General features: G+C 35.8%; 2 protein-coding genes across 3 annotated transcripts; one reads left to right on the forward strand and one right to left on the reverse strand.

Annotated features, from left to right (window-relative positions):
• Window positions 1-155: 155 nt before the first annotated feature.
• On the reverse strand, window positions 156-8,044 carry LOC109033136 (uncharacterized). The gene is made up of 3 exons (XM_019045589.2): window positions 7,569-8,044; window positions 5,388-5,615; window positions 156-4,364 (listed from the first exon to the last, which is right to left on the reverse strand). The coding sequence occupies exons 2-3, from the start codon at window positions 5,596-5,598 to the stop codon at window positions 2,896-2,898; spliced, it is 1,680 nt and encodes a 559-aa protein (XP_018901134.2). The 5' UTR covers window positions 5,599-5,615; window positions 7,569-8,044; the 3' UTR covers window positions 156-2,895.
• Window positions 8,045-8,180: 136 nt separating this feature from the next.
• Window positions 8,181-22,049, forward strand: dbo (Kelch-like protein diablo). Of its 2 annotated transcripts, none has more exons than XM_019045588.2 (11): window positions 8,181-8,390; window positions 9,856-10,103; window positions 11,097-11,281; window positions 12,994-13,157; window positions 13,549-13,707; window positions 14,250-14,460; window positions 14,842-15,025; window positions 15,665-15,808; window positions 16,375-16,508; window positions 17,982-18,190; window positions 19,206-22,049. In XM_019045588.2, the coding sequence occupies exons 2-11, from the start codon at window positions 9,934-9,936 to the stop codon at window positions 19,422-19,424; spliced, it is 1,779 nt and encodes a 592-aa protein (XP_018901133.1). In that variant the 5' UTR covers window positions 8,181-8,390; window positions 9,856-9,933; the 3' UTR covers window positions 19,425-22,049. The 2 variants fall into 2 exon arrangements, with proteins under 2 accessions (XP_018901133.1, XP_072162216.1); XM_072306115.1 differs by lacking the exon at window positions 8,181-8,390 and adding an exon at window positions 8,521-8,710.
• The last annotated feature ends 526 nt before the right edge of the window (window positions 22,050-22,575 follow it).

Genomic DNA, 22,575 nt, shown 5'->3' on the forward strand with positions numbered 1-22,575 from the left:
GTATTTTTAAAAGAAAAGGAGAAATTGCACCATTTTGAAAACACTGTAATCACAATGGTTCCTTTTTGCTAAATGCGATCCAAATGGAATACATGATGGTTGAAATTTGAAGGAGCAAGGTATTTTTGTACATGAATCACAAAAAAAAGGCCGAATAAAGAAGAAATAAAGTTTATTTAATAATATATGTGAACAAAAAAGTAACTTGTCAAAAATAATAAAATAAAACGGAGGGTAATGGATCCATCCTTAAGAAAAATTAACTAAAAAACTATCTCTAGGCAAGAGACTTCATCAGTCATTCTTAATAATCAGCAAACTATAAAACGTGAGGGAACTGCCAAGTTGTTCCTCTCAAGATCTCGTTTGTTTTAGAATCACTTGAAGGCTGCCTGAGCCATCAAGAGATCTACATGTAAGATTCTTACACATAATAGTATGCTATATGAAAAACTATTAGGAACGCGTAAATAAAAACCTAGCGTAATACCTAACTGAGTGAATAGCAGTCAGTGAAAAGTAAAAAAGTTGAAATAATTTAGAGATAATATGTTCGAATAACTTAGAAGTTGATACGGAAAAAAAGGAGAATAGAGAAAATACCCCCAAGTTGATGACAAGGAGACAAAATGGTGAAGAAAAGTGTAATACACAAGTACAGACTTGCTTCAAAATGATCTTCAATATTAAATAATGAGAAAAAATAAAAAGTAGTGTTGGTATGTTCAAAGACATTGAGTACTAGCTTAAGGTAATAATCAAAATTTCAGATGAGACTACAACACTAGCCTACATAATTCTAATGAATAATTTTAATGGTAAGAAAAAGGCAATGAATCAAGTCACAGCTCATAGGTAATACTGTTTAACTTAAGAATAAATTAAGCATAATTAACTATGCTACAAAGTCTTTGATACAATCAAATACATACAAAGAAATATAGCACTGAAAACCCCTTGATTCTCGCATTATATGCAGGAGTATCAAGACTGGGCAATTAATTACTTAAAAGAAATGGAGACCATGCTTACTCTGCATTAAAAAGGGCAAATGGAAAGGAGCTTTGATTAAATTCAAGGTCTAAGGTAAAACTTCCTGTTATCCAATTATCAATTTAGCCCTAGAGCAATTTAAAAGAAGATACAGACAAAATTAAAGAAAGTGCACTAAACTTCAAAATAATTATTGAACAATATTTTATTTTCTAATACTTTGCGAGGTCTCGAAAAAAATCGGTCCGAGTGCAAAATTCTAATTTACCTGAAGGATTACTTAGGATGGACCCTTTTTCATTAAGAACTTTTTTCAAAGGAGTTTCAGCAAAAACTCAGGATTGCCTTTCCAGTGATGAAGAAGGAATAAACATGAAAAGTTGCCCAATTACACAATTTAGCCCACTGGTTCTTTTCTCACTACTTTCGTTGGCTAAAAGGAAAATTCAGCACAGGATACATTACTTAATCAGTCAATTCGCACCATTTTTCTTAAGAAATAAAAAATGGAGCACCATACATAAAATCACAAGGTTTATAGCCACTCTAAAAAAGGACTATCAAGGAACCGCAATTTAATGAAAAGATCAGAAAATTCACAAGAGTAATAACAGCAAGTATGGTAGGAAGAATCACTAATTAGGAATATTAAAGGTTTATATATGATCAAAACAGATAATAAAGTCACTAATACGGCATTTCACCAGATTAAAATATTTTAAGTATTTAATACTACCTTACATAACCAAAGTTAATAAATACTTAAACTTAATAAAACTCGACAAAAACTTAATACTGCTCTGCAGTTCTTAAAAATACAAAACTTTCAAGAAGGCAACCCTTCAGTTAACATTTATGGATACTACATACATATCTCAATCATTTTTTTCTCAGCCTGCATTGCATAGCATGAGATAAACAGGGTTGCTACCTTCATAATGATCCTCAGCATTTATAAAGGTTTTCAACAAGATCAAAATGCAAACCAAAAATGTGGGGGGGGGGGGAGGGAGAGGAAGGCAGATCAAAAAGAAGATCAGTTCATGGAAAGTGGAAGGGGAGCAGGGTTAATTAAATTCCAATTTCTCAATTAATTTTATGAGAGAAGATATATTTTGGACAAAAAACATTCTTTAGACTTATGCATTGATTTTCATTCTGTGTGAACAGTTGTAGAACTATGGCTGATATTTTGGCCATATTTTTACGTCTCAATCTTAAAACTTCAGTACAACATTCTGCAAGAAGATTCAAAATCAGTGAAATCCACAAGCTATTTCAGAAAAAAATGCAGTGTTTCACAAAGGTGTCCACTAAATTTCAGGATTTCCTCATTTCAGGAACAAAAATCAATCGGAAGATGGAAAAAGTTGTGCTTTCTTCATTCAATTTTTCTGTATTAAATATTTGTAGAGGTATAACAACTCCATCTCAAATGGAACAGCTCTGCCGGGAAGTTCAATTGTTTGCTGGAGTTTCTGCTTCACTTAATTTTAACTATTTTTTAAAATTTTGTGCTTCTGCAATGAGAAAGTGAGATGCAGAAACTATAACTTGCATCATGGACTGTTTTATAAGAGAAAAAGTTGTTGACAGTTTGACACTTTAGAGTAAGGAAACATAGCTTCCCACTTTCTTAAAAGAAAAAAGACGGCTAATAATTCTATTAAATCTTCAGAATACAGTGAAATTATTCGTAGTAAGTAGGTTCATAAATACATAAAGGTACACAATACATATATACATTTAAGAAATGAAAAATATTGTGCTTTTACACACTACGTAATGAACGTGTTTAGAATATGCAGGTTCATCAATACTGATATAGGCACAAATACATTTTCGGAATGTAAAATACTGAGGCACTAAAGGTTGCTTTTAAGTTATTTGATCATAATTGACTCACAACTTATCATAAGCATCCAGCAGATGTTTTAAGTCTCTGTTATTCAATCTGCTCATTACTTTATCCATAAATGAACTTTTTGCATGATAATTTGATGAGAAATATTTTTTGACATTTTCGATTGAATTTTGTCGACGAAGCAATTCAAGTCTTGCTTGACCAGCTTTGTTTCTGTCGCACATTAACCTACAGAATCCAGGATAGAGAATACTGAGCGCTTTCTGGGCGCAATATTTATCAATGGCAGGAATTTCTATCAACTGCGCCGCATCTTGATCAGTTGATGTTGCAAAATCATAAAATGTGTAATCGGTTTGAGGAATTTTCATTTTTTTTAAGGCTACTAATTCATTCTGCAACTTTCTCAAATGTAACTCAAGTTGAAAATTAGAAAAAATATAACTTTTTTCTTCCTTTGAAAATTTATACAGTTTCTGGTCCTGCAGCAGAACCAGATGTTCCATTAAGAGTTTGCGGCTTTGCTCTGCTTGAGTCGACAGATCATCAGAGCAATGAAGAAAAGGACTGACCTTGGTTCCCTTTTCTTCACAGTGGACAATTATCGATGCTCCAGCATTGATGAGACATCTCGTGACATTAGAGTTAGCCTTCCTAATACTATAATGAATTAGTGATGGTTCATGGGCACAAATATGTGTATCACGTGTATTAACATTGAAACTACTATACTTAAGCAATAACTCAGTAATATCAACTCTACCTCTAGCTATGCCCCAAGCTATGGGTGACATTTGACCACCATTAATCAGCTCTTCTGTGCTCGCTCCTTTTATTAGCAACTGCTCAATAATCTCAGCCCTGCATAGAGTCATGGCTCTGGAGAGCGCAGTTTTTCCAGATGCAGATTGTACATTGATATCAGCATCTTTACTTAAGAGGAGTTTAACAAGTGAGGTAGCAAATTCATAATTTGTACCGACGACAGCATAATAAAGGGCAGTTTTACCATCTCTTGACGTTAAATTTATATCAATGAGTGAAGAGTTAAGTAGGACTTCTAAAATCTTATAGTTTTTATCAAATATTTCTTTGTTAATCAGCTTAGCCTGCTCTTTTGTGAGCACATCAAACTCTCCGTACGGGATGCCGGAAGGCACAGGTTTGGTGGGGTTTGCTTTTCTAATTACAGTATGTATTATCCCTAAACCATAACTATTTCTGATATTACAATTGGCCCCATGAGCTAATAGAAGTTGAACAATATCACTTTGTTCCTTTTCCACTGCTAGTTGAATAGGTGTTACTCCTCTATAATCGGGGGCATCTACATTGAATCCATTTAGAAGAAGTAATCTCACTATTGGGATATGGCATAGCCTAATCGCCACATGCAATGGATCCTCCTTTCTTGAGAGGTTGGCAAGTTGTGGATTTTGTTGCAAGATCTTTTGAACTTCGTTGAAGTTTCCTATTTTTATTGCTTGCATCAAATGAGCTGATGAGTCTGAAAAAAAAAAAAAAATTCATCCAGAATTTTGTAAGTAAATAAAGTAGGTAGCCAGGAAGTGCTGCATTGGTTAATTGCCGTATACTTTCATGAACATCCAAAAATTCCTGATCATCATTTCTCCTGCATTCAATATACTGACAATGTTCAATTCATTAGTAGGGCATAGTCAGTACAGCAGCCTGATTGTTGAAATTTTTTGTTTGTCGGGACGACATAGATGACACAGGTTAAAAGGCGGATCGTGATTGGTCGGCTATGTCTTATCGTTGCTTTGTTGTGCCTTTGTCCGGTGGGATGATCGATATACTGTCGGAGAATTAAGAGGTCCCGTTAGCTTGTCGAGAGGTCAACCCGACATAGACACGACAAAGCAGCGATAAGACATAGCCGACCAATCACGCTCCGCCTTTTAACCTATGTCATCTTTGTTGTCCCGACAAACAAAAAATTTCAGCAATCAGGCTGCAGTTGTATCTTGTCTTAATGTTTCTCATAATAATGTTTTTCCAGAAACAACATTCATTTTTTCAAAGTCCAGCTCATGTTTTTTAGTTACAGTGTTATTTGGAAGTATCATTTTCACAGAAACAACACTATACTTCTAATTCCTCTTTGAAAACGTTCGCGACTGTATTAATAGCCTGCTGTGCTAGGCTTGCCGAGATGAATCTTCGGAGTCAGCCTAGGGACTCATGCTCTCTGAAAAACTTTCCTGAAAAAGGTTCAGAGGGGCACTTCTCAATTGCAAGGTCATGGAATCTATGCTTGCTAACATTTCGTTCACAATGATCAAAGCAAATGTATGTAATTCATCAAAGCTTTTTTGAATGCCGATTCTTGACGATATCAAAATGATCTAAACCAAAAATTTTACATAATTCGGCCAACATTTTCGTCTCTAAAATATAACTTAACAATGGATATTCAAAGACCGCACCGAGAAGTGTCCTTTCCCTACCGAACACCTCAATCACAGTTTCTTATTAGAAAAGTCATGCTTTGGAGGGGAAAATATACCTATTTCTTCTGACTTCTTCCGTTTGGGAGGGGAATCATCTGGTGGCAGGCCTTCATTTTCTTGTATTGGAGATGAGGACTGTCTTTTCCTGTTTATCATTGGATCGCTAAAATCAAAAGACCCATCTTCACAATCGCTGTCAGAATTACTTCCAAAAACGTCACTGAAAAAACTTTCGTAAGTGCTTGCATTCGATATTAAAGAATCCATTTTGATTGTGTTTGCAACTGAAAACAAAGAAGAAAAATATTTTACCTTGTGCACATGGACTGGATGAATGCTAACTAAAAATTCAAATAGTGAAAATCTTATTACTATAAGACTGCTCGCATACCAAACAAAAATAATACTGTGAACATTTTTCTACCGATTTTCATCTCTCTGTTATTTAGAAACCATAATAGCTAATGTCTTGGGATTTTTGTGCCAAAGATGTTTTCAATTTTTCTTTTAAGCAGTGTGGGTCACAATGTTGGGTTTCATTTGATAAAAAAAATTACGGAGTTAAAGCGTCACTTCAGAATATCTCCAATTGTTTCTGCAGGGGTCCAAAAAATAGTTCCTTTTGACCATAGAGAGCCGCCAAAATATCAAGAGCTCTACCTCTATTCGTTAAAAGGAGGACACCTTACAACTTGTGGGAAACCCTGTACCAAGGGGCAAGTTTTGAGCCTGTAAGGAGCTTCATCTAGAGATCCAAGCATCATAAACAATATCAAATAAATCAAGTTACGCTAATCTGGTCAATCTTTGCGAAAATAGTATACTAAATCCCTGAGGACGAGCCTAAGGAAATTTGCAGGAAAACAAAAGAATGCACAATTTGAAGATGTTATAATGTTTCATAATACGTAAATATGATTCTAGTATGGAATACACAACTATTTTAATAGACAAATTTAAATGACCTAAATGTTTTGGACGTCTGTGATTTTCGTTTACGGAAATGATTCTTTAGACCTTCCTGGAGGAGCTAAATTCCCCCCTGACAAACAGTGGGAAGTATTCTTGTGACATTCATGCTGAATCAATTGATTAAAACATTCAGGAACAGCAGCATTAACACCGTTAATTAAATGATTGGCCGTTATCAACAGCGGAGCGAGAAACTTTTTTCCAGTATGGAAGGGGGGGGGGGGGGGCAGAGAGGCACCTAATCAAGGAGAATCGGTGGGACATAAAAAGACATTCTAACGAGAGAGATCTTTGGGATTTAAGTTGTAATTTTGAATTTCACTTGCACGTTGTTTATCTTATTCATCAACGGCGTCTGAACGGTTCTGGTCTCTTGAGGAGGCCTAAAAGCGTCCAACCGGTATAAGAATAACAAAGTGCAAGTAAGTTTCAAATGAATAACTTTAATATTAAGTTTTTGTGCAAACCCGATCCTAACATTCGAGATTTTAACTTACAAGATGCATAGGATCAGATGCTGGTTGGAACACAACTCAAACTCCGGATGAAACACCTTAGTACAAATCAACTTAAGATTTGAAACTAGCCACTGATGTTAAATTGCAAAAGGTTATTACTAGATAGGGATAGCTACTCTTGAATCTGCGTGGACTTACAGGTTCACGCAGATTCATACATATCCGATGTAAACTCACATGGGTGACATAAGCATATCAATGGCATCTCAGAGTGGAGAGCAGTGGCACTCAGCTAAAAACGGACATATAATCAAGCATTGAGTAGTGCTTGGTGTGGAATTAAGCGCACATTGATTGAGATACAGTGCAAAATGTGGAATTAGATTCCGTGTCACAGGTTATAGTGTCTATTGCTCGTGAGTGCCGATCAGTACCATTCAACATCCTACTTCAACGGCATCATCTACAGTAGAGCAAACGTCATGATGATATCTTCTCACTGGAAACTGCAAAGTCTGAACTAATACACTGGGAATATCCCTCCTCAAGCCTCGAAGCTCTAGCAACTTTGCTCCGTCCCGTGTCGAAAAAGTGGGTACAGTGTATATCTCGATATTGCAACGTGCATGTTGTTTACACCATGGTATCATTAGACAGGTACAGTATACAGCCAATTATTAAAAACTGGCATTTGCAGTGTCATTTAAACTCACATAAATTCATTATATTCATAGATAATGTAACACCCAAAACTGTTTCAGCAAGTCCTGCTAAAATTAACAAGTAGAGAGACTGACGAATTTTTACCTGAGCAAGTAAAACGAATAATTTCACAAGTGGCTCTGGCTATTGAAAGCAGATGATTATTGGGGATGGTCGGCGAAAGTAATGTTAAGGGCAAAAGTTAAACTTTATTCACTAGAAACTTTAAAATCAATAGAGAGATGAGAGACTAACTGACTACTGAGTGTTGAGTGATTTGGAGGGAATTTGCACGGTTTCAGTTTTCTTCTCACATTTCCCTCCAAATTTTAGTGATTTGCCGCATTCGCGTGGAATAGGATGGGAGGGGGGATAGTGTTGTCCCTGGTTTTCCCCTCCCGCCTACACCCTGCACGAGCGACAGCGACCACACCACCATAACAGGATCATACTACATAATACTGAATTTTACAACCTAAATCTTCAGTTATCAGTTTTATGTTGTAATCTCTGTTAAATAGATTTCCCAAACTGATCAAAATATTTTTTTGAAAATTCAAAACCAATTTTACAGATGAAAACATTATAGGAAAAGCCTCTTCATTGTCTTTATTGTAGGATCAGATGGCCATTTCATTTCAAATTTTCGCGCTATAAAGTTGGTTGATGACCAACGTCGTTGTGCTGTCACTCTATTTTATTCTATGATGCACGTATGTTGCTATGTTGTTGACATTTCCACTAATCTCCTTTTTAATTTCTTTCAATAAGTTTCGAATGTTTTTATTCTCTTAGAGTGTTTTAGATTCTACAGAAGCTCTTGTATCCTCTTTTCTATTTTGTGGAGCCCTGTTTGCTGTTTTTTACCTCGACAACTATTTCTCAGGAGAAGAGAATTTTGCCAGTCCATACAAGAGGATAGGACATGTAAGTTCTAATGGTTTTTTTCTTAAGCACAAATATTGAGTTTTCTCTTTACCAATTACTTCTCCGTGACTATTATTTCGAAATTTTACCTGATTTCATGTTATCTCTCACTCCGTGTCTTCCATTAAGGACAGTTCTCTGTAACTGGTGTCCTTGTCTATGCGAGGAGGAGTGCCCTCAATTTTATCTTTTCATGGGTCCTCTTTGATACAGTGCATTTGTGCCTCCAAATTTTCTCTGGATCTGCTAAATTTTAGTAGTGGATGTTAACAAATTTCCCGCCAAAACCAGTGACAACTTGAGTATCATCTGAGCAGAAGGTACATTTAAGTCTATTATTCACTCGTGCGACGTAAGTCGGCAATCACATAACTCGTTTGCGGTGTCTGAAAATCTCCGCCTCCATGTTATTTTTTTAAAGGAGAACAAATTGGCATCATTCCTTGAAGTTTTTGTAGAATTTTCTTGGCACAGAGAAGAAAAATCACGGCAGCTTTAAAGAATTGCCGTTGAGTAGTTTACCGTTGAAAAAATAAAGTATGACAGGAAGTCTGTGACGTCGCAAACCGAGTTATGTGATTGCCGACTTACACCGTCACGTGGGCCGTATTCATATCGTTACATGTATCCTCTCGGTGGTTTCTTTTTATTTACTTATCCCTCATCAAATGATGAAAAATTATGCTTTATGTTTTTGTTTCAAGATTTTATCAGCCAAGTAAATTCACTGTAATGAGGTGAAATTGAATCTTTATTCTTCATTTAGCCCTTAGTTTAAGGACATGTAATGGATATGAAAATTCAAGTTTCTTAAAATCCAGTAACTTATCTTTACTTCCTCTCTATCGTACACCCAATTAATTGTTCTCTCATACTTGGGCCGTTCTCTGTGAAGTTATTTCTCAGCTTATGGTGAAATTTTTTCTTATTTAATTGCCTTAGCTCATATCTGAAGTACCCACTTTCTGTGGGTGCGTTGCCATAATAAACCTCCCTGAAACCATTCAGTGATCTACCCTCCTCCCAGTATGACAGCTAGATTCTAATTTTAGGCTCATGCAATTCTTGTCTTCAGCATTTTTAGTCTGAAGTAACCAAAGTTGTAGGAGCAGATATTGTAACATTGGGTTTTGATCAATTCCATTTCCGAACAGTATGCATCCATCGCACTTCCATGGGTGTTGGGTTCTGGACAGTACCAAGAGTCTCTGTCATTTTGCACATCCTCAATCGCTAAATGCACATCCAAAGCTTATCCTCAATTGCTAAATTGAGGATGTGCTTTGGGCACAAAGATCTGGGAAAAATTGGCGCATGTGTTCACTAAAAGCATCTTTGTTGATCTCTCCTCTGTACCTGAATACTTGTTTTTTCTGTGTAATAAACTGATTCCAGTAACTTTTTATCATTTCTGTGTTTTCATACCACTTATTACCAGTTGTATATGAGAAACTTTGTTTTTCAGTGTAAGACAGTGTGGGCCTGGGGGTGTACGCCGCTCAAGCTGCAGCTGTCTCGACAGACAGTGGCAGTTCGCGGCAGAATGGGAGAGATCGTCATGGTTGGAGAAAGACCTCATTCGCCTGTCCATCTGCCTCACATCTCCGAAAAACACCCTCGTGGGATCCTCAATGAACTCAACGTCTTGCGGAGACATAGAGAACTCTGCGATGTCGTTCTCAATGTTGGCTCACGCAAAATCTTTGCCCATCGGTAAGATGACTATTTCTACCTAATATATTCGTTTTTTTAGTTTGCAATCTACAGAATGTCAAATTTTAAAAAACAATGAAAGTGTCCTGGAAGTGTTTCATTCAGAATCTTACATGAAGAGGACATAGTTTTTGCAAAGCACTTTATTCTTCCTGTCTACAGAGCACCGAAAAGCTGGTCGTAACAGAAACTGCTCTGAAAGGAAATTTTTTCTGTGAATTTGCCATGTCAAATGCATGTGAATAGACCTGGCTTTGAAAGATACCTGCTGTTAGAGCAGACGCATTGTATGTTGAGACAAAAGTCAAATATTATTTAGGTCACCACTCATCAGTGGTGCCATCTAATTGCAAGTATTAACCCGTTGAGAGGTGCTGATTCTTAGGTAATCAGAGATTGACATTTGTCTCAACATACGATGCGTCTGCTCCAGCAGAAACATTTTTCCATCCATGAGATTCTGATATGATCAGTTTCTCTTGATGTACAGTATCTGGATGCACTCACTAGAAATGAAGCCTACCAACAAAATTGTGTTTAAAATGCTTTCAACTTAACATGCCTAAAATTACATTCTTGACTACAATATCATGGTATGAAATTTAATGGAGAGTCTAGAATAGAAGGATTTTTTGTGTGAGAAGGTAAGCCACAAGGACCTGATAAGAAGAGCATCTCCCCTCACACCCTCCACAGGGTACACAGGCACACAACAGTCAGAAAAAAGTCACACGAGAGCATAGGCAAATAATGAGGGTGGCATTGATAAATGTGGCATAGAGTCGAGAGAAAGTTAGGCTTTGCAAAAAATAGTAACTGCTTTATAGTAAATTAGACATCCTGTAAATCTGCACACTGTGGAGAGTTTTTAGTCAGAATAAGCAACTACCGTTCGTCCACATATTGAGAATTTTGTTCCTACTAATTTGCCAGAAAACCAAATCGTAATACCTCTATCACCTATTTTACTAACTTACATATCTTTATTTTCAGTGTCATATTATCTGCCTGTAGTCCATATTTTCGTGCTATGTTTACGGGGGAGCTAGTAGAATCTAGGCAGACAGAGGTCACCATTAGGGACATTGATGAAGCTGCGATGGAACTCCTCATTGACTTTTGCTATACTTCGAATATTTTAATAGAAGAATCTAATGTACAAATGCTATTACCAGCTGGTAAGTTTTAAAAGTCACTTTCCTTCATGCTGTATGAAAGAGATCACCTGAGCCCTCAGCAATGCAATACCTCAGGAAGATATATTTGTTTATTTATTTTTTTTTAACAATTTACAGGCAAACATTTACAACAATTTACAAAAAATAGAGAAATAAGTACTAATTTCGGCAATTGGCAAGCAAAAACAGATATAATAATCACCCAATGAGAAGGGAGAAAAAACACAAAGAAACATGGCCCTAACTGTATGTAACAGAATGGTTAAGTAGTGCTGGGCCCACACAATTTTGCGGGGAAAACAAGGCCAAAAAATTTCAATAATGTTCAATTATAGTAAAACATTTTGAGCTCTAATGAGTGCCTAATCTCTCGGCATGATCTCAACTTAGTATTCCAATGTAAACCGCCTGAGCTGGACACTCTCCCCCCTCAGTCTTGTACTGGCACTCATTCAATTTCAAAATTGTTTGCTCTAATTGAACATTTTTGAAGTTTTTGGTCTTGTTTTCCCTGCCAAAAAGTGTGGACCCAGAACTATGTTACCACCTTGTAATCACTTAACATAGAATAAGTTGACATAACTGCATCTAAATCCAGCGAGAAAGAATGTTAGAACTCATGAAAGCAACATTAGCAGCTATAGAAAGATTAAGCAAATTAAAATTCCAGAATGAAAAACAACTTAATCAGCCAAAATACACATAATAAAACAACAACTTAATTTGGGGGAAAGGCTGCATAAAAATAACGAAGGATAAACAAAACCTGGAACATTACAATTTCATTTTCAACCGGAAAAGAAAAAAAATTTATGAGTTTTGTTTATCCTTTGTTGTTTTTTTTGCAGCCTTTTCCCCAAATTAAGTTGTTCTTTTATTAGAATTCCAGAGTATATGACCTCAAGTACTTTTTGAACATAGAGATAGTGGAAAATATCTTTGTCTCCAACAGTATTGTTATCGAAATGGGATTGATAATGTTACATTTGATCACCAGTTTTCCTTGAATTGCTTCAAGAAGAAATCGAGTATATGACTCCAAGGCAATAATATAGAATTGGAGTAACTCTGTCAGTGAAATGACTTTTATTCCAACCGATTGTGATGGACGCACGGTTGTAAGACGATATGTTGGAGTTTTTTTAACCAACAAGCATTAAATTCAACATAAAGCTGATATCTCACTACAGAGGGAAATATCTCACACACAAGCACAATTTTCCCTCAAAGAGATACGCTGTTTGGTGCAACACTAGTAACAACCATTCAGGTAGGCAACTGCAGACGCGTTTCGGCCTTGATGGGCCAATCCTCAGTGCAGCGCGGCCTCCTGAATTGTTTGCTACCAAGCTCGGAGGGGTCGAGAAAACCAGCCCGAGACTTGGGCAAGCGGTTGCTGGAGGCAAGTAAACTTGCGCCATCTAGTGAGAGATTATCCAAACAGCTCCACATATGCTTTGGAAGGCGGTTTTATACCAACCGATTGCGGTGGACGCACGGACTTTTATTCATCAATCAAAATAAGTTCTACAATTTTAAATTTCTATGTATCTATCTTGTTTCCAAATGTACATTGATATTCTTCAGTTTATATTTCATAATATCATAATATTTTTTTTTTTTACATTTTTGATACTTGAATTTTATTTTTTGCAAGTACTACTGGTTTCAAACACTGCATTAAGCACATTTATTTATGTTTTATTTTTTAGCTTGTCTCCTCCAATTAGCAGAAATTCAAGACATGTGTTGTGAATTTTTAAAACGGCAACTTGACCCTTCAAATTGCCTTGGTATACGAGCCTTTGCTGACACTCATTCTTGCAGAGATTTACTGAGAGTTGCAGATAAATTTACGCAGCATAACTTCCAAGAGGTATTGTCTTTATCAATCACTGTTTTTTTTCTGTAAGATCCTGCATCAAGCACTTTTTTCTCAAGCTTTTTTTTCATCGCCTTTATTTTTTTCTGTACCTAAGATATGTAACCAATACCTGAATTGCTAGTTCTAAGTAAATGTGTAGTGAAGCCTAACCTGATTTTACAATGAAATAATTTTGATAAAATTGTGGAAAGCTCTAACCCTTCAACCAAAAAAACAGATATCTGCAATTATGTTCGAAAATACGATATTTGGCTCTATGCATACATTCCAGTTGTCTGTTCTGAGCAAATGTGCCATAAAATGGAATCTATGTTGATAAAATCATCATTTAAAATTAATTGAAAAATGGTAGTGAAGCATCTTTTTTGTTCCTCCTTTTCAGGTGATGGAGAGTGAGGAGTTTCTGTTGCTCCCAATGTCTCAATTGATCGACATTGTTTCTAGCGATGAGTTGAATGTTAGATCAGAAGAGCAGGTTTTCAATGCTGTCATGTCATGGGTCAAGTACAACGTATCCGAAAGGCGGCAACATCTTTCGCAAGTAAGATGAAAGTTTCTTTTCTTCCTTTATACTTTTAGTTCTGTAATGTACTTGATCAATCATCTGTTATTAATTCAACTCTTAATTTTAACTTTACTAGGGATGGTTTAAGAAGCTCAAAATTAGTGGTGAAATTTAAATTGAAAGTTGTAGAGCAAATCCTTTCAATTAATTTTGTTTTTAAAACATATAAATTGGTTGAATGAGAGCGCAGGTTCAAAGATTCCATGAATGCTAAAAGGAGGCCAAAACAGTGTCTCCAGCAATACTATAATATCCATTGTAGGAATCATACGGGGATTGGAACAAAATCAATCTATGTATTGAATTCTTCAAAAGGTACATAGTGTTAGATAGAAAAACTGGATTTTTCAAAAATGGTCCCTGAAGTGAGAGGTGCAAAAGGCGATGTAACGCCAATCACTGCTTCACATCTAGTAATTTGCAATCAGCTCCATTCTAGAGCCATTTCCATTAGGGCCATCAACCAAATGGATTTCTCATACTTTACTAATTCATTCAATTTGGCTCAAAATGTTCAGGTTTTGCAACATGTGAGACTGCCCCTACTCAGTCCTAAATTTTTAGTGGGCACGGTTGGATCTGATCTGCTAATTAGGAGTGATGAGAATTGCCGAGACTTGGTAGATGAGGCCAAAAATTACCTCCTATTGCCGCAAGAAAGACCACTAATGCAAGGACCTCGCACCAGACTGCGGAAACCTTCCCGCCGTGGAGAAGTTCTATTTGCAGGTAAGCATTAAATGTTCCATGTATACTTCATAATAACAAGGTTGAAAAATGGTGCTGGGTCCACACCATTTCAAGGGGGAAAACAAAGCTAAGAAGTTCCAAAAATTATAATTAGAGTCAAAATTACATTTTTTTCAACTTTAAATGTGTTTTTCTCTAAATCTTAAACATGTTTTAACTGCCCATGAGTACGGCAGTGTGTCAGAGTAATCTCTATGACATCGTCAATACTTTTGATTAATATTTTTTGATTCTGATGAAAAGCAGTCTGAATGAATCAGGCAAAGTTAAAAAGAGGCTTCAGACCTAGGACTGTAGTTGATTAAATAGCTGATGCAGAACTAAAATATCTTTGACTGATGGTTAATTTGTATCTTATAGTTGGTGGCTGGTGCAGCGGTGATGCAATCGCCTCTGTTGAGCGTTTTGATCCACAAACCTCTGATTGGAAAATGGTCGCCCCCATGAGCAAACGACGATGCGGCGTCGGGGTTGCTGTTCTCAATGATTTGTTGTACGCAGTTGGAGGGCATGATGGACAGTCTTACCTGAATAGTATTGAAAGGTATGAGAAGCATCCATCAGTTTTTCTCTTTTCTACACAGAACAATTTCTACCTATTTGCTTGTTTTTGTTATCGCTGGAAAAAAGAAAAATCTTGCCTCTGCAAATGAATTTGCTCTAGACATGGCTTAGAATGTTCTCAACAGCGAAAAAAATAAGGCACTAATACCAACTAAGATTGTTACGGGTTATTGTCTTTAAGTTTTGAAATTCGTAGTTTTTAAGTATGAGGTTTTGTCCCACAGAAGTTATTTTTCCACACATTCTAAAAGTTTTATCCATAAAAGAAATCAAAATCTAAGGTTAGTCTTTAGGTTTTGGATCCCTTCTACAAAACCTGAATCACTTCATGAAGGAAGAATAATTCATACCTCCAGTCTAAGGAGCACTTGATCTAAAATGCTCGAGTTTCTAGATCCTCAATCATGAACCTAATACTTATTGTATACAAACATGAAGTATTTTTTAATTGAATGCACTATGGTTCGGGAAATATCTTGCGAAGGCTTGATACAACATAATTTTTATTAGCAATGAATTCCAGAAAGAATGCAATTGTTGAAAATCTCCAAAGATTTCATCCAAGTAAAATTTAACATTTCAAACCGATTAATTTTTACAAAATGTTTGGTAATGTCAGGTATGATCCGCAAACGAATCAGTGGTCATGTGATGTGGCACCTACAACATCTTGTCGGACAAGTGTCGGCGTTGCTGTTCTGGATGGCCTCTTGTATGCAGTTGGTGGGCAAGATGGCGTGCAATGTCTTAATCATGTTGAACGGTCAGTATAATCTATAAAAATTTACACTCAAACCTTGGTTAGCTCTTCACTAAATGTTTTTTCCCACTGCAGAAAAGGCAGTATGCTGGAAACTGGCCTAAAACCATTTTAGCCATTATAGCCAAAAATAATTTTTAAACAAAGTTTCTTTAGATTCTTTTCTTTCTCAACTGGCCACCACCTCTTGCTCTTTTTTTTCAGTTATCCTCTTGACTTCGCCAGTAATTCAGATTTTAAATTTTTGTGAGACTGCCAAGATCCTCTTTTGATTCGCAATTTTTTAGAGTTTTCAAAGCTATACATTTATAACTGTATGCAAGTATGTTGTTATACTGTGTATAGAATTTTTTTCACTTTTTTAATGCTTTTTAATGTTGCAAGCTCTATGTAAAATGGACAATTTGGTCTCTTACCATCAAAGCTTGTACCTTGAATTGCCAAATGCTGAAGATAAAATCTAAAATAATATTCTTTTATCTTTCATTATAAACAAAAAAAACCGTATTTGAAATTTCCAAAAAGAAAATAATTTTTATACCATTTTGTTTTTCATCTTGTTTGCTCAGATATGATCCAAAGGAAAATAAGTGGGGAAAAGTTTCACCAATGACCACTCGAAGGCTAGGTGTGGCAGTTGCTGTTTTAGGAGGTTATCTGTACGCGATAGGTGGATCTGATGGTCAATGTCCTCTCAATTCAGGTATACTTGTCTTTCTCTCTTTGCATTACAGTGGTGTATTGTTCCTGTCTTACTAAAAAAGGTAGAAAATCGAGGGAAACAAGTTTTCGGAAATCTCTTAGCCTTCCCATTTTCCAGACTGCCCTTCTCATTTCAAAAACCCCTTGGTCCCAAAATTTTCCAAATTATGACTTTTTTTTTCTTTCTCAAAAACACGCTGTAATTGGACGTATTTCTATCAAACGGACCTAAGCGCCATAGGGTGAGGAAGGTAAAGGGGGGCTTGGATTGGCGGCGGAATCAGGCGTTCGGCTTATTCCGTCCTATACTTGCAATGCGCGCTTAGGTCCGTTTGACAGAACGCGCTATCCAGGATTCTAAATTCCTCAAAAGGAACTCAAATTGGCGCTTAGTTCTGTTTGATAAAAATACGTCCAATTCTACAAAAAAAACTGCACATTTCTCTATGATTTTTATGAGAATACGCGATTTTAAAGCTATTGGGAGCTGGGTTTCCACATTTCAAAGCCTACTCATTTTTCCAAGCAAGTGGTCATGCGATCAAGATTGTATGATCGAGAAGTTTCTGCATCCTCAAGGGAACTTTCGTCATCCATTGAAAAACTCCAAAATCAGGGTCCACATTTGCTGTCAGTTTGTTGCTGTTGGGCCTCTAAGCTTATCAATGTATTAATACTTTTTTTGTCCAAATATCTTGGTCTTGCTCATGAACTGAGGTGTTAAATTTTAATCAAATACTTTTTCAACATGACACTGCTTGGATTGGGCAAATTTGCACGTATTTTTCCACTGTGACCTAGATTGTTTTTATATTTGATTGTTTGGCAGTGACAAAAAAATTAAAGAATTATTACTGTTAGTGAGAAAGGGGACCTAGTTTGACAGAGCTTAAATTTTCAGTTGACCAATACTTGTCAAGTTTAATTTTAAAAAAAATTGGATTTGGAGATTTTGATGGTAACTTTCATCAGTGTCCTAATGAATAAGTTGCGAGTAGTTTCCTTAATTTTTATTTCAATATAGAAAATAAAGTCTCTTCATAATCCAGGAATTTCGTGTCCTGAACATCGCAGACTAAAATTTTAAATTTATTTTTTTTACAATTACGTCTTCTTGAACTGCAAACTTTCAAACAGCCATAACTCCAGTTAGGTTTGACGTTTTTATCCTAAAGTGTCGGTAGAGTGCTCTTTCATGCTATATTAACACCTCAATTATGAGTTTAGTGGATTGAGGTATCTTACTGAATGACCGTCTCAGTGTGTCTGATCCAAGTTAGTACTTTTACTTCCTATTTCTCTTGTAAGTCTGCCATTATTTAGATTCTATCCATTTTTGTTGCATTTCTCATCAAGTAGCATTATAAAATAAGTTAAATTTTTTTAGTCAAATTAATTTAATAAGGCAGCAATGAGCATTAGTGGTGTTGTTTGCATTATATCAAAAGTAAATGATTAATATTTTTCCCCTTAGTGGAGCGTTATGATCCAAAGCAAAATAAGTGGACAGCAGTGGCTGCAATGTCAACACGAAGAAAACATCTAGGCTGTGCAGTATTCAACAACATGATTTATGCTGTTGGTGGGCGTGATGATTGTATGGAATTAAGTAGCGCTGAAAGATATAATCCCCACTCTAATGCATGGTCGCCCATTGTAGCCATGACTTCTAGACGCAGTGGCGTGAGTATATTTTCCCCTATTTAGTTTTGTAGTGAACTGAGAAAAGTTAATCAGGAAGATCTGAGAATGGTCGAAGTGAAAGGTTTCTTACTGGAATCTGCAGAATGTTTTAGGCTGTTTCAAAATTGACATAAGTTGTAAAATTGCCCTGAATTGCTAAGACCAATTTTATATTTCTAAAAAAAATGGTGTATGATTCACATTGCAGCATCGAATTCAAGTTTAAAAATCTACATTGTATTTTCATACTTGAAAGAAGTTCGGTGCTAATGTAGTTTGTATTGCGCATCTAAATTACAAACCACAAATAAGAGAAAACAATAACATATTAAAAAAATAAAGACTCAAGTAAAAATGTATTTCTGTGTCAAAATGGTTTAAAGGTCGATTGAAGCAATTACGTTTAATAAAACATTTTGAAGAATATTCCTAGCAGCAGGCTAATTATAGAAAGTTTGAAGCAGCACAATAAGACATCAAAATGCGATGTTTGCATGGTTAAGATGGGGCTATGTCTAGTCTTTTCGTGCCAGCATAGTTTTAATAATTGGGCTGCTGCTTGATAAGTTTTGTGAGATGCCTACAGTCTACAGCATGAGAAGTGGCGGCCAAAGTGCACAGTCAGTGAATGGCTTAGGGTATTGTTTAAGGGTTGAAACGCATCTACATAGGTACATTTCAAAGGTACATACATTGAATCTCAGCTTGCCAAATTTAATCAACCCTTATACAGTAGATTGAACCACTCACCTGACTCCGCCCCTCAATTGTCCCTTTTCATGCTATCGAATTTTAATGTTGATCAAACAATTGCAATCCGAGTTTTTCTGATTCAAGAAGCTCCTTTAGTTTTGATTCTTTAAATGTCCTTGAAAGCTTGCTTTGAACTTCTAAATAGTATTTTCAGGACTTTTTCTTAGAGATTTCAAGAAGCATTTTAAGATTAAGTGGAAATAATACTGCAACACTTACCATTGCCCATGCCTAAATTTTCTCTTAATTTTACGTTTTTTAGGTAGGACTAGCTGTAGTAAATAACCAATTATACGCTGTTGGTGGCTTTGATGGCACGGCCTACCTGAAAACAATCGAGGTGTACGACCCAGAGCAGAATCAATGGCGCATGTGTGGTGCAATGAATTACCGTCGATTGGGAGGTGGTGTTGGAGTCATGCGGTCACCTCACACAGAAAACTATTCTTGGAACAACAATAATAATCACTGGTGCTTGTAATTTTATTCTCATTTGCATTGATCATTGTAACTCAAACATATTTTTACATCTTCACTTATTCTTCCATGCACTCAGAAGAATTCCTTTTACCGGGAAATTTCTTCTCCTAACTTCCCCCCCCCCCCCCTTCACAGAATCATTGAACTTAAGGAATCAATGGCCTGGGATAAACCAGTATTCTGTCTGTATCTGATATTCAGAGGTCTGGAACTTAAAATTTAAGTTTTTTTTTTTTAATCTTCCTTCTTATTCGTCACAAAGGAAGTCAAACAGTGTTATCTTTACTGTCGTTGACTCAGGTAGTCATCTCAAAATTTGCATCTCAAAATGTTTGATGGATAAAAATTGTACAGTTAGTTGAGATACACAGCATTTACTCTTCATGATGACTTGTCCCAAGCCAAGTTTCTCTGTAATGAAAAAATTGTCTAGTCTCTTGAACTTATTATGTTCATTATCGCTGCTCGTCGTAACAAAAAATTGTCTGGTCCATTGACATTCCGTTGTGGAGGGGGGGGGGGGGAGAAAGAGTACTGTATTTCAGTTTCAATGCGCTTTCCTAAAAGTTCTGGATGCCTTAGGGCAGTCAATTTGTAATTGAATTAGTTCAACAATTGCTGAGAATTGTGTTCGATCAAATCTTTACTATTCAAAGTAGATACATAATTAAGAAAAAAATTTAAAATCTTGAATGAACATAAAATACTAATCGCTCGAAGCTAATCTTCTCTGAAACTACTTTAATTTCTTTTTAGATGGACCCTATGAACCAATCAAAATACACCAAGTGTATTCCTGTTGAGCATTGTTAAGTACCATTTCAGTAACCTTTAGAGGCTCCCTGCAAGGTGCCAAGTGTTGTGTATACTCTCAGCATTCTTAGTCTGTATCCATGTTCTCAATCCTCGCTTCTAACTTTGAAAAGACATTTACTTTTCTTGCAATTACACTTGTAACCAAACTTTGGTTGTTAACCAAACTTATCACTAAGAATGTAAAATCTGCATAGCTTGAAATTTTGCATTCTCACTTTTCAGTGTGTTAATCTGGTATTAATTTAATTTGTTTTGCAACACAATCATTCTACTAAAATAATTCCTGTCTTGATCATGAAGAAAACCTTAAGGGAGATCTGCGTGTGCTGTATCTTGTAATCTCCGTAAAATACTGTATGTAATATCTAACCCTCTCCTGCCTCTCAATTTCTTGAAATTATTAAGATGGCTCAAATTAACACCCGAATTGAAAACATAAGTGCTTAAAACTACGTGGAAGAATTAAGTTTTTCACTCATTTGTTAAAGTCTTTTTATTATTACTTTATCATTTACCATGACTTCTCACAACTTTCATCATCTTACTGCCATAAATTAACTAGAACTCATTTTTGTCATTACCAATTTAATTATGAATCTCAACCATGTTTTCTGTGTAGAAATCATCGAATATTCGTGGTGATGACACCTAAGTATGTGGTTTCACTCTCTTTGAATACTTATACCTAATTTCCAATGAATTTTTTCATGTTGATAACCATGATCACTCTTCAGGATAGTTTACCTATTATTCAGATGGTTGATCCAAGTGATGTATTTGGAGAAGTATTTATATCAAAAACTCACTTTTGGCAACATGGAAGTATGTCTCCTGAGTGCTTTCTGTAGAAAGATACTCCTCTCAATAACTGTCATTGTTGCTTTTGGTGAGTGAGATTGATCCTAATGCTGGAACTCTGTCAGTGGGTTTTTCTTCTTCTAAATGAGTTGTTTCTCATATTGTATGCTGTGAATCATTGTTGGAAACATATGTCTTACATAAATATTATTGAAGTTGGTCATCACAGTTATCTGCTAGACAGTATAATACTTATGTTTTTTATGTCTGATTTTTTCCTCAGTTTTGAATTTCCGTTCATAACACGTGTCAGTTTTTTTTTTTAAAAAAATTTGTTTAGATTCCATCAATGTTTCTTAATGATTAAAATTCCATCATTAAAACACAGTCTTATTGTATGAGCCGGAATTTTTTCGACTGGTCAAGCATACATTAAGGCCGCTGGAGTTGCTCATAAGTCAAGCGTAAGCTTTATGATTGTCTTAGTTGGATGATATTAGGCTATGGTCACTAGATTTGCAGCCATCTGTATTGGACCAGTGACATTCAGGCCCTGGACATTTAAAACATACTTATGCATTTAACCTCACATCGCCGAAGATTCGCTAACAAAAAATGCTGTATGCTGATCTGGTGAACTCTTCACTTATGGAAGTATGTGTACTCATCGTGAGAAAAAAAAAGAAAAAAAAGGAGAAGTATGCCAATTTGACCTTATCAAGTCATATTTATAAAATTTGCTCAAAATAGCCTAAGATCTACAGCCTTTGTGTACGTTTTAACCTCCTTTGTCAAATACACAACATGAGCTATTTTGTTTCATAATTTGTTAAAAGTTTTGAAAGTTTAATTTCTGAGTGATGTTTTAATGTTTCTACATTCATCGAGTTTCCTTCTTTTCATTGAATGTAATCATACTTTCTATCATTTAGTAGTATCTGTCCAAAGAAAGGCACATGAGAGAAAAGAAAAAAAATAAATGAAATAACTAAAGCAAACATATCGATCCAGTTATTCCAGTCTGAACTACCTTTTTGTTATGCTGTATTTCACAAAAATTGATGGGTGAGGGGCAGAGTCTGATGAGCAGTTTGGTCTATTGTGTAAGGGTTGATTGACTGTGGCAAGCTTGGGTCGCGAGCTAGTGTGGCCTCATTTTAATTTTCAAACAATGGATCAAGCTGGTCAAGATTGTGCTCTTCATCAACACCACCAGTTTTGGAGACGCTGATTATAAGCAACCATTGCATTTTATTAGTCCATCACGTATACTGCTAAAGCTGCCTAAGTGATAACGCATTCTATCATGTGCAAACTTATCTATGGTGAAACTGCAGAAGTGCTTATCTCGGTTTGTGGCATTGCTGACTTCCTGCAATACTTAATTTCTTACTTGGAAAATCATTGAACATTATTTCTTGAAAATTTCGGTGATTTTCCTTCTCTATGCCAAGATTATTCTGTAGAATTTTAAGCCATGATGTTGGTTCTATTGAAAATCATCTATTAAAAATAAAACCAAGAGCATAGATTTTACA

The sequence above is a fragment of the Bemisia tabaci genome, chromosome 1 (genome assembly GCF_918797505.1).
Source record: "Bemisia tabaci chromosome 1, PGI_BMITA_v3".
Lineage (NCBI taxonomy): Eukaryota > Metazoa > Arthropoda > Insecta > Hemiptera > Aleyrodidae > Bemisia > Bemisia tabaci.

What these genes read in the sequence shown, in the direction of transcription:
- LOC109033136 (XM_019045589.2), bottom strand. Translation starts at nt 5,598, where the DNA reads ATGGATTCTTTAATATCGAATGCAAGCACTTACGAAAGTTTTTTCAGT. An exon ending in GAAGAAGTCAGAAGAAATAG is followed by an intron (nt 4,365 to 5,387) that starts GTATATTTTCCC and finishes TTTTTTTTTCAG; the next exon opens with ACTCATCAGCTCATTTGATG.
- dbo (XM_019045588.2), top strand. Translation starts at nt 9,934, where the DNA reads ATGGGAGAGATCGTCATGGTTGGAGAAAGACCTCATTCGCCTGTCCAT. An exon ending in CGCAGCATAACTTCCAAGAG is followed by an intron (nt 13,158 to 13,548) that starts GTATTGTCTTTA and finishes CCTCCTTTTCAG; the next exon opens with GTGATGGAGAGTGAGGAGTT. An exon ending in TGTCTTAATCATGTTGAACG is followed by an intron (nt 15,809 to 16,374) that starts GTCAGTATAATC and finishes TTGTTTGCTCAG; the next exon opens with ATATGATCCAAAGGAAAATA.